General features: G+C 36.4%; 1 protein-coding gene across 2 annotated transcripts; it reads left to right on the top strand.

The window, feature by feature from the left end:
- The first annotated feature begins 8159 nt into the window (after nucleotides 1-8159).
- Nucleotides 8160-11119, top strand: LOC116176797. Of its 2 annotated transcripts, none has more exons than XM_031495558.1 (2): nucleotides 8160-8988; nucleotides 9043-11119. In XM_031495558.1, the coding sequence occupies exons 1-2, from the start codon at nucleotides 8544-8546 to the stop codon at nucleotides 10743-10745; spliced, it is 2148 nt and encodes a 715-aa protein (XP_031351418.1). In that variant the 5' UTR covers nucleotides 8160-8543; the 3' UTR covers nucleotides 10746-11119. The 2 variants fall into 2 exon arrangements, with proteins under 2 accessions (XP_031351418.1, XP_031351419.1); XM_031495559.1 differs by having other exon boundaries at nucleotides 8160-8362; nucleotides 8648-11119.

The raw sequence follows: 11119 nt of genomic DNA on the forward strand, positions 1-11119 counted from the left end.
GTAGAACATGGATTTAAAACGAAATTTAAAAAAAAACGGGTGTTTGGTGCGACAAGTGCTTAGCTGATTTTAGTAATAAAACAAACACGAAAGCGAGCACTAAACCATATCGGTGCTCTGAAGCGCAGTATATAATGTATTATCAAATTGCGCATAACGTGAAGCCATAGTATACTGCGAATCAAACCAGAGCTGCTCTGAATAATAGTACAGAATGCCAATACGCTGCCGGGGTCGCGTAATTAACAACTTTAGAGACGTATTATCCTGTGAAAGTGTGAAGATACATTATGTTCTTACCTTTAAGGGTCGATCTCTTAGGTTTCAGACTTCCTACAGACATTGTTTCCATGAAAATAAAATGTCGAATAGATTTAACAGTAGCATGAAATTTCAGTCCCCTGGGTGCACTATATTACCTATATTATGATGAGCACAATCCATCCATATATTGTGGTCATTCTTCGTACCTCACATGATGCGATCGAAATCTTCATTTCATGCATTAAAAGTCTAGACGATCAAACTTAATGGAACTTTAAACGACGATTCCTTTGAAAGGAGCGGATATTCGAAACGTTTCTTTTGAAGTGTCCACTTAGTCCTTCTTTTATAACAGTACAACTATACGCTAATAAAGTAAGCATATCCTTTTTAAGACAGTATTTAAAAGAAATGTGGTATCAGTATAGATTAACTAAATTCAATTTGAAGATAATCGGCTAATTAAGCGTAATTAGTCGTTTCTGCTTCGGCGATTACTTATACATTTCAACCTGGCTGTGACCACACACACACACTTTACGTAATTCGGATGTATTTTTGTTTTTTACTGTTAAGTTATTTGCCGGAGCATTTAACGCAAGGAATTAGTTCAGCGACCCTACGACGGAAACAAAAAATCCGTTTATTCTTTGTGAGCGTGTCGAAATAAAAACGTCGAAATCTAAGAATTCGATATGAATGGCACTTTTTAAGGCGACCAGTGAAATTCATAAAGTCTCATTAAATGCGTACTGCTGCTCCTACCTTCCCGCCCTTCAGAGACTTCGAAGAACCGGATCGTTAATGAAAGCATTTCCATGCTTGGATTTTCTATTTCGAATCGAGATGTTAATAAGTCCACTTTTATCTATCGGCCGTCTTTTCCGCACTGCGACATAATTGCTCAGTCATTAAGGGGGCTAGGGATAGAGGATAGGCAACACACAATGGTCACTGAAATTTGCAATAAAAGTCGAAACTTTTGAGTAATTTTGAAAGCCCAAATATTAATTCTAACTAGAGGTCTTATCGGAAATTGATAGAGATATAGAAAGTCATTAAATGTAGCGATTTATTTTTTTGATAAAATTATTTAAGGCATGTATAAACGATAATCTTGAATTTACTAAGAACGCGAATACTGGCCTTAGTAAAAAAAATATTTAAAAAGTAAATCCGCACAATTTATTTAGTAACTAAGTGGATTAAAAAATATATTACGAACTGCTTCATATTATGAAATAAAACGTAATTTTTACTCAAAAGTTTATATAAAATATAGCGACGGAAGAAATGCAATACCTTCCATACAATGACGATAGGCAACTCAGGTAGCACTTTTACCTGGAAAATATTAACACCTAATACCCATTATACTTATATACAATGGTTTATGACCCTTATTAGACCAGTAACAAAAGAATCTCAATGCCTTCCATTTATTCGTCTATTAGTACCAACGATAATTGACCGATAATTAAAAAAATATTGTACGTCAATAAATGTAATATTCAGGAGTAACAACGTTTTAATTTTTTAGACCCGTTTCATACATTTTTTTCATACATTTGATGTAGGTGTATTGTTACCTACTTATCAAAAAAGCAATTTAATAATATCGATTACATAAAAATTATGTACAATTTGGACGATGTACCTATTATAGATAAACATGACGAATTGTTTGTTGTCGGCACCTTCTTGAATCTAGCAGCTCTGTTAAAAAACTGTTCACACAAAAATTGATAATCTTGTGTCTTACATACTTTAGGTGACAAATCTCAACGAAAATTTCAACTAGCAATTTTGTCCACCAATGAAATGCGGATTTCGTGTCACATTTCCATGGCAATCAAGGAATTTATCGTCAATTTTTTGATGTAAAAAGGTAATAATGTTTTGACATAAAACGTCACTTTTTCGTTGAGGGTCACTATGGTGTGAAATTTTCTTACCGAATACCACAGTGCTTGAATAGAATTTTTTTCTTGCTCACGAATATTTTGCGAAAGTTCAAATATTTGTGAGCTCGAAAAGTTTCCGGAAATAGCAAGCACTATTACAAGTGATAATTTTTTATTTCAGCATGTCGTTAGTAAAAAATTGTCAAAGTCCTCGTGTGAGATCTTGTCGAAGCTACCACATTCCCTTCGTCGGTACTCGCGTCCGACGTCCCGTGCATCTCCAATTTGCGTTTGAAGTTTTACTCCACCATCAGTAAGATCTTGGTGGGAGCCACCACATTCCCTTTCTCGGTACCCACTTCCGACGTCTCGCTCACCCGCAATTCGAGTTTAAAGTTTTTACTCACCATCAGATTGTTTTCAAAATGGTGCCGTTGGAAAGATCTTGTAAACGGACACAATAACTGCGTGGCGAAAATTTGTTTTTTTCCTTGGTTAACCTCATTTTACAAGGCGCACGTCTGCGAGGGGTAGTTGACTTAGGAATTGGGTACCGACAAAGGGAATGTGTTAGCTTGCGATAAGATCTTTTTGATGGTGGCTAATACAATACTGATCTGCCACACAAAAATGCGCTGATCTCTCTTCGATCCCACACGAGGACTTTGATAATTTTTTAATCTACCTATGCTTTTGATAATTCCACTGTAGGTTTGACGTCTAGCCAAATAAACTATTTTCGTAAACCATCAGGCGAATGGCGTGTTGGAATTGGAAAATTTCCGAAAATCTATTAAAACATTTTTTGTAATGAAAAATGAGTCATTTATTTTGTTGTAAATTAGATCAGAATTCAGATATATAATTTGATAAATGGGGGAAGGTTGAAAACGCAGCAAATACCGGGCTACATTGCGGAAGCCATGCGAAATATCGAAAACTGTTCATCTAATTGAAGAAAAATACCATTCTTACATCCGCGCACCTGTGAAAATCGTTATCATAATATAAGAAATCTATGGGGCCGTAGTTTGATCGGATGTGATAATTGTTTAAATAAATTTGTGCTATGACCCACAAAAATTGAACACCAGTTTTTCTTCTTTCGGAAATTGTTCCCTTCATTACCCAAGTCCAAATCTCAAAAAGTCATTATTGTAAATCCCTATATAGGAAGTAAGTAGGAATGATATCTTAGAAAGTAATACATTAGTAATATTTTTATATAGGTATGTAGAGCTTTCAGCTTTGATTTCCTATTCTATATTCAAAGGTTTCCAGTATTAGTAAACAGTAAAACAGGAGAAAGTTAAAATTCCATAAATCAGTTACTTTTGTTGAATAGCCGATAATGAGGGTCTGGAATCTGGTTTTATTGTAGGAAGATGAGGTCATTTGCAGGTAGCTTACTTATGCCTGGTGAAACTTGTCGAATTGCACGATTGGTTGCCTATATAATTATTTGCGTAGGCGCAGCTTAAATTTTGAATGGCCTGTCCCTAGCCGCCTTAACTTTGGTGACTTGATTAGGGAAAAAAATTCTGAAATCCTTCGATCTTATATTTTAAGATGATATCATGTGTGAAAATTTCATCCCTAAATTTAACACCCTTAGAAAGAGGGAGGCAACCTCTAAATGCTTAAATAGGAAGTAAGATACATTATTTTAAACGTCTTTTAATTCTACCCATAGCAATAATCAAATTGGTTGTTCCCCAATAGAAATGATCTGGCGCTGCAGCAAGAGGGTGTGGAGTGACATCTGATGACCTGGAAAAACTCTGTCTCAGTAGGTTTTCAACAAGACTGCATAGTATGGGGGCGCACTACATTAAAAAAGAAAGAAAAATCCGCGAGGGTATTGAGATTTTCAAACACCCAAACAATTTCAACCATGACGAGGGATGATGATTTTCTCCTGTGTGGAAATCCGTTATCCTATGGGCTGATGTGTGGCTTTCTCTAATTTCCCTGGAGCCAGGTTTGTTTAGTCTTCTCTATTCACTGTTCCAGCGTGTGCAATTTAGTAAAATAGTGCGTGTTGCTTCCGTTGGCTCATTGGTAAAAGTATTATTTTTTATAATTGTTATTTTGTTTTTTTTTCTTGTCCTGATGGAGCCCCTTACGAAAGTGGGCTAACCGTTGACATTTCGTTCAACATTGCCAGTCCTATCCTTGAAGACGCTATGGCCGAGGGGGCCTCCGCTTTGAAACGATTACTTTTTGCAATGTGACGTCAATGAATTACTGCACAAGATTCGTAATTTAATAAGCATGTTTCAGTGCAAATTGATACAACCGTATATAAGGGTTATTTTTGCCAAGCTGTGTATAACAACTGCCACAGAATTCTGAATACAGGCTCGCTTCCTACAAAACGATTAATTAGAGATATTATTTATGAATACTCGATCTCAATGCAAAAATTGTCAATGAGCACATATGAGGCAATGTTCGTACATGGTGATTTGTAAGGTAACGTTATCCTTTATCCCATCAACGGTCCCCTTCTGTTACTAATGGCTCGGATTGCATGCACCTGCTTATGTGTCCTCTATAAAATCAATTCGCGGCGACCAATTTGAATTCAAAATTGCGCAATAAGTTCCCTAACGTGAATTTCGATCGTCATATATTTAATAGGAAGACATTAATGTAGAATTTGTCTGCTCCAGCGTAATAATAGCCATGAAATGGAGTTCGGGCTGCAGACAGTTTACAAGATTCAGCTGAACAATCGGATGGGATATTTAAAATAAATGGCCGTTCTAGTTACCTCTATGGTCGTTTATTTTTTTGAGACGATTAGATACCTTAATCGAGTGGATTTCCTTTTAAATTAGAAAATCCAATAGGAACGACGAGTTCCACGTTAAAATTTGCATTTTAAAAGTTCGCCTAACTTTGAACGTGTTACTCGAGTTGGGAAAATGTAGTTTTGAGGTTGGCAAGTATGATCGATATATGAAATTAATTTATTTTACTGTAAACTCGCCCTGCATTGATCAATTTTACTCCTTTTATAGGTGGAGAGCATGGCACGGTGCCAATTTCATACTGTCGAGGTTAAAGATCCAATTCTCATTCTGCCACTATTCAGTATCATCACTATATAAAGTATCGGCACTAAGTCATCTTCACCTCGGGGAGAGATTGTAGATCAGTTGAAGCTAATTTTATACTTTGTATGGAATTTGTAACGTTCCCCATGAAACATTCAAGCATTTACAAAGCTTCAGTTTCTAATACTTTTGCTGACGGCAAAATTACGTAGGGTTGAAGTTAAATCACTCCCAGCTTTAAACGAGTACGGAAGCTGAATTATTAAAGACCGAGTTTGGTTAAAGAATTTTTCTTTTCATTTCGAGCTAGTCGAATTCGTGCTAGTATTTGTAAAGAATCAAATAGAATTACGATCTTATAGTTCTTGTAATGCCAATTAAGCTAAATTCCTGCTTAACATTTGTCTTAAAAAAAGCTGTTGTAAAGATTTAGAAAGGTATTTTAGAGCTTAATTGCGTTCGAGAGTGCAATTTTATTTAAATTAGTTTCTGAGTGTAGATAATTCTAGATTCTTTTTATAGCTCCTTTGAGGAAAATAATAAATACCTGTATTCCACTTTTGAACCGGATTATTGGCAGAATTTAAGGATAAGGCAGTAATAAGTTTCATGAAATATAAGAAGAGCAGTTTTTATCATGGAGTTCTTTAATCACTTAGTAAATGGAAAAATATAAAGAAATGGAAGAAATAATCTGAATTAAGTAATTAAAATGAATGGGTACCTACACATGCTAAAGTACGATATGTAACTCTTTTCCAAAGAAATAAACACCGTTAGCTCTAGAAATTACACTCGCTAATTACACCCTGAACATGTTATTAGAGCAATCAGTTGCATACTGCCACAAAGGTATCTACTAAATGCTATCCTATTGCAAACAAACAGTTTTAGTAGAACAAAATATAAATAAATAAACAAAGAATGAATAATTGGATAAACAAGAAAATTACCACTAAAGAAGCGACTCTGCCTTATTATCGGTGAACGAGTGTGACAAAACAATGCACTGTGTACAAAATGATTACAAACTTTTTCAACACGATATATTTCTTTTTGTATCACTTCCAAAAATGAATCATTTCATCCAAAAGTGGCCGTGAAAATGGAGTTTCTAGTTCGTTCAAAGCCTAAAGCGAAACGCACACGTACTTTATGGTTTCTCATAAGTGCTCTCCTATTACAAAAGCAAACGTGCGTTTTGCTTTCCCACTTACATATTAGTAGGTCACATTTGTGAGCGACCTCGGCGTCAGTTATGAGGGTTGAAATAAAGTAATAGACTTTAAAACCATTCTTAGCATATAACGTGCAAATCGCGATGTTAGAAATGGTTTATGTGGAGTCTTTCAGCGATCCTCTAGCAAAGCATTACTCAAGTAACCCTGGCATGTGCAGTAAACTTTGTAGCTGGGATTTTTTTGTCTGAGCTTCTAACTCAATCCCTAATATTGTGTATGGTTCCATTCAAGTTTTTAGTTTTGTTGCAATGAAAGGGAAGAACTCAGCTACAAGTTCCAAAAATAACAAAAAAAATTGCTTCATAAACCCAAAATAGTTTAATATTGACCCGACCGCGCACACAAAGAACTGTATCTTTGCACAATAGTAGGGGCACTTGAGTCTGGGAAATTTTTTTTCGACCGCAGGAAAATACTTCGGCGTCAAATTCCAGCAATTTACCCGGGGTGCAAGGTCAAATTTTGACAATTGGTCCGTGGTGCAAAGTTCGAATGTGAACGCCAACCTGAACGTGAACGCGAACCGAACTCAAACCAAACGTGAACGCGAACACGAACCCGAACGCAAATCGAACACTACATCCACTACATGTGACCGGCGCTGACTGACTGAGTTACCTATGCATGTTTGACCCGGGCCATTACCAAAATATTTTCCTACGGTACAACAATTTTCCCAGACTCAAGTGGCTCCATACTTACTTATATTGCCCTTTTGTATTACAACATAATATAGTCCAGGCAATAGAGAACTACTTTATGTTTTTTGGGTTGTTGAATCCAAATTTTTAACTTCCCACCAAAAATTTCCTCCGCAACCCCCTCGAATCTTGAAAATAAGAAAAAAAATATGTTTCTTTAAGAAATCGTTTTATTTTTGTTGCACCAATAAAATAACTACAAATTGGAAATGTCGATAAAGTATGCAACCAAAAACGTCCCAAAACATTTTGACGTACTACGCACGTAGAGGGCGCTGGCGTGCCTTGAAGTATCCTCATTGGCGACTCAGGCCGAGTTAACAACTTCACTTAACAACCCACGGCGTTCATAATCGCTCTACCTTCACCCCTTATCTCTTGTCCCCCTCCCCCTTTAATCTGTTTTATTTTTCAACATCTAGAAGTCAACCCTGAACATTCAACTTTTCTTCACCTATTCTCAGACTAGTTGAGAAGAAGCAACTGAATGTAACTACGGATTAGGTTAACAGATTTTGAGATAATAGGTCTTGTTGGGAAGAGCTCTCTTCGTGGAGTCAGATTTTACATGAATAGAGTCTTTTTAGTGAATGTGATGAGTGGTAGAGAACGCGATGTGACTTTTACATAACCTTTGCAGGTTTATTTGAAAATTTTAAATGGAACGATATATGATATTATCAAATAAGGTGAAAAAGTTCCCCTTCACACGCCCCTCATATTTTATGAGCTAGAGCAATATGCGCTGCATCAAAATGATGCAAAATTGATACAAGATGGCTATGCATGTATTTTTTATGCACGTTTGTTGGGTATATTTTAGAAAAAAAGTCACTTTTCTACTAAACCATGAATCGTACGCCTTCTAGCGGCGAATAATTTCCAGCGATTTCTCTTGGCCCATCTTGTTAACAATCTCGAAACTGTGCAATTAACGGTTCCATAAATATGGCCTGTGACCATTATTAATGGGACACCCTGTAGGGGAACGTGGGGCAAAGTGGACCCTGGGGGCAAAGTGAAACTTACAAATAATTTTGAAGCTACTGGCTCCATCTCTGAGAGACTCGGCTAAGAACAATTAAATTCATCAGTCTAACTCTCTGTAAAGTTATTTTTTAACACTTCCATTAGGTAACCTCAAAATTAGTGAAAACTTATTTTCTGTGCATCCGTTGTAATAATACCTGGTAAGTAAATAACCTGTAACTTAAACTAGCATATCAAAAAATGGTTTCAAATCTAGTTTGCCTGTTTGTGTTATCATATGACATAAAACTTATGATCATACTTTGACATATAAATACAATTCAATATTAGTTTTTTATATTTAACCTATTAGATGCATGTGGGGCAAAATGAAATTTATTAATGGGGGCAAAGTGGAACAGATCCATGTGGGGCAAAATGAAATTTATTAATGGGGGCAAAGTGGAATGGTCCATATTTATAGGTGTATACATCTTGTATTTTAGAATAATGGTTCGAAAATATAATCGAAAGACCACCCAACAGAGTTGGAGTGAAGAGTCGATGAAAAGGGCTATAGAGGAGGTACTCGGAGGAAGTTTAACAGTCAAAAGTGCAGCGGCAGAATATAATGTGCCAAAATCGACCCTATTTAGAAGAGCAAAAAAAGGCAATGAAGAAAATGCCTCAACAGCTGCCAAAAAGGGATTAGGTCGTTTTAGAACTGTATTCAATGTGCAGCAAGAAGGGGAAATCTTAGAATATATTTTATTGATGGAAAAGAGACTCTTTGGTCTGAGTCAAATGGATTTGCGTTCACTTGCTTATCAATTCGCAGTAAGGAATGGTAAAATAGGAATATTAAATAGCTCTTATTTTAAGATTTACCAAAATTTTGCAGGTATTCCTAATAACTTCGATCAAAAATCAGGTTTGGCAGGACGTGACTGGATTCAGGGATTTTTGAAGAGACATCCACGACTATCCATGCGCTTACCAGAAAAAACGTCAGCTGCACGGGCATCAGCTTTCAATAGGCCTAACGTAACTAAATTTTTCGAACTCCTCGGAGAATTAATGGACAGGTACAAATTCTCAGCTAGTCATATCTACAATTGTGATGAGACAGGTATATCTACTGTACCGAACAAACCTGGCAAAATTATATCCCTGAAAGGGAAGAAACAGGTCGGAATATTATCTTCAGCAGAAAGGGGTACCCTTATTACTGTCGAAATATGTTACAATGCAGCTGGATTTTACATCCCACCACTGCTGATATTTCCCAGAGTGCGAAGAAATCCTCTTTTCGAAAAAGGTTTGCCTCCCGAGTCTCTTGTCGAGTGTCACCCAACAGGTTGGATGCAGTCACACATTTTTGCTCCAACTTGGTTTAACCATTTTCTTAAATACTCAAAACCGACAAAGGAGGAACCTGTTCTTCTCATCTTAGACGGTCACTCTACTCACACTAAAAACCTAGAACTGGTTCAAATGTCTAAAGAAAATAATGTGCACATCCTTGTAATTCCACCACACACTTCCCATCGGATGCAACCATTGGATGTGTCGTTTATGTTTCCACTGAGTTCGTATTATGGCCAGGAATGTAAAAATTGGTTGCGTAACAATCCTGGAAAGGTGGTTACAATACACGACAGTGGAGAATTATTTGGAAGAGCGTATCAACGAGCTGCAACCATACAAAATGCATTGAGTGGATTCAAAAATACAGGCATTTGTCCATATAACCCCGGAGTATTCCCCGACGATCTGTTTGAACCAGCTGAAACAACTAACAGAAAATCAAACAACGGAAACGGTGAAGAAGAAGATGCGCCAGAAAATGAAAGCAACACTCCTCCTGATCCCATAGAACGTACACCTTCACCTGGAACAGTTGAAAATATTCCACCACAGCCCAATGATGCAAATTCATCGCCGTTACCTGGCTGTTCTTATAAACAACAACAATCTCAGCAGTTATATTTCTCCCCACAGGACATAATGCCAATTCCAAAAGCTGATACGCAGAGACCAAAAAGGAACTATAAACGAGGGAAGACCATGATTCTAACTTCTACCCCTAATGTAGAGGAACTCAAGGAACACAATCGAGTGTGCCAATCGAGGAAGCCAAAGAATCTTGCTACACGGAAACTCTTTTCAGCTGCAAAAAAAGGGAAGAAGTTGAAGGTAATCCAAGAGTCGAGCTCAGATTCCTCTTTGCAAGAAAGTAAAGATCTATGTGATGACTCATTATCGAGTTGGAACGAAGACGATGTGGATGAAATATCAAAGCCTTTGCATCAATCCCTTGCTGTTGAGCAAGTGAACGTTGAAGATATTAAAGATGGAGATTTTTTAAAAGTAAAACTTGCTGATGTAAAAAGTAAAAGCACAAAAATATTTGTTGCTAAAGTTCAACAAATTGAGGATACAACAGTTACAGTCTCATTTATGCGCCAATATAGGCAAAACTTTGACACATACGTTTTTCCTGAGATACCTGATGAAAGTGAAATATTTTTCAGCGAAGTTGTCGGTCGTCTACTTAATCCTAAAATGCTTCGGCATGGCCAAATCAAGTTTGATATAAAGTAAATTTTTTTTCAGCATTATTTTTTGTGAATTTTTGCGTATTATTATTGACAAATACATAATTAAATTAAATATATTGCTCGCCATCTTGTTGTATCATATTTATTTAGTTTCTTCAGTTTGCTACTTAGAGTTTCACTTTGCCCCAGGTTGGTTTTCACTTTGCCCCTTATAAGGGGCAAAGTGAAATTCTTGCGTATGTTTACTAAAAAAATTATATTCCGAACAATTTCAAATTTTATGCCCAATAGATATATACCGTATCTAAGTTAATAAATATACTAAAAGTCTTGAAGATAAGGAACTCTATAAATCAAAAAATTAATTTTTTATAAGGTGGTCTTTCTTAAGGTGTCCACTTTGCCCCACGTTCCCCT

This window comes from Photinus pyralis, unplaced genomic scaffold, assembly GCF_008802855.1.
Source record: "Photinus pyralis isolate 1611_PpyrPB1 unplaced genomic scaffold, Ppyr1.3 Ppyr1.4_LG7, whole genome shotgun sequence".
NCBI classification, from domain to species: domain Eukaryota; kingdom Metazoa; phylum Arthropoda; class Insecta; order Coleoptera; family Lampyridae; genus Photinus; species Photinus pyralis.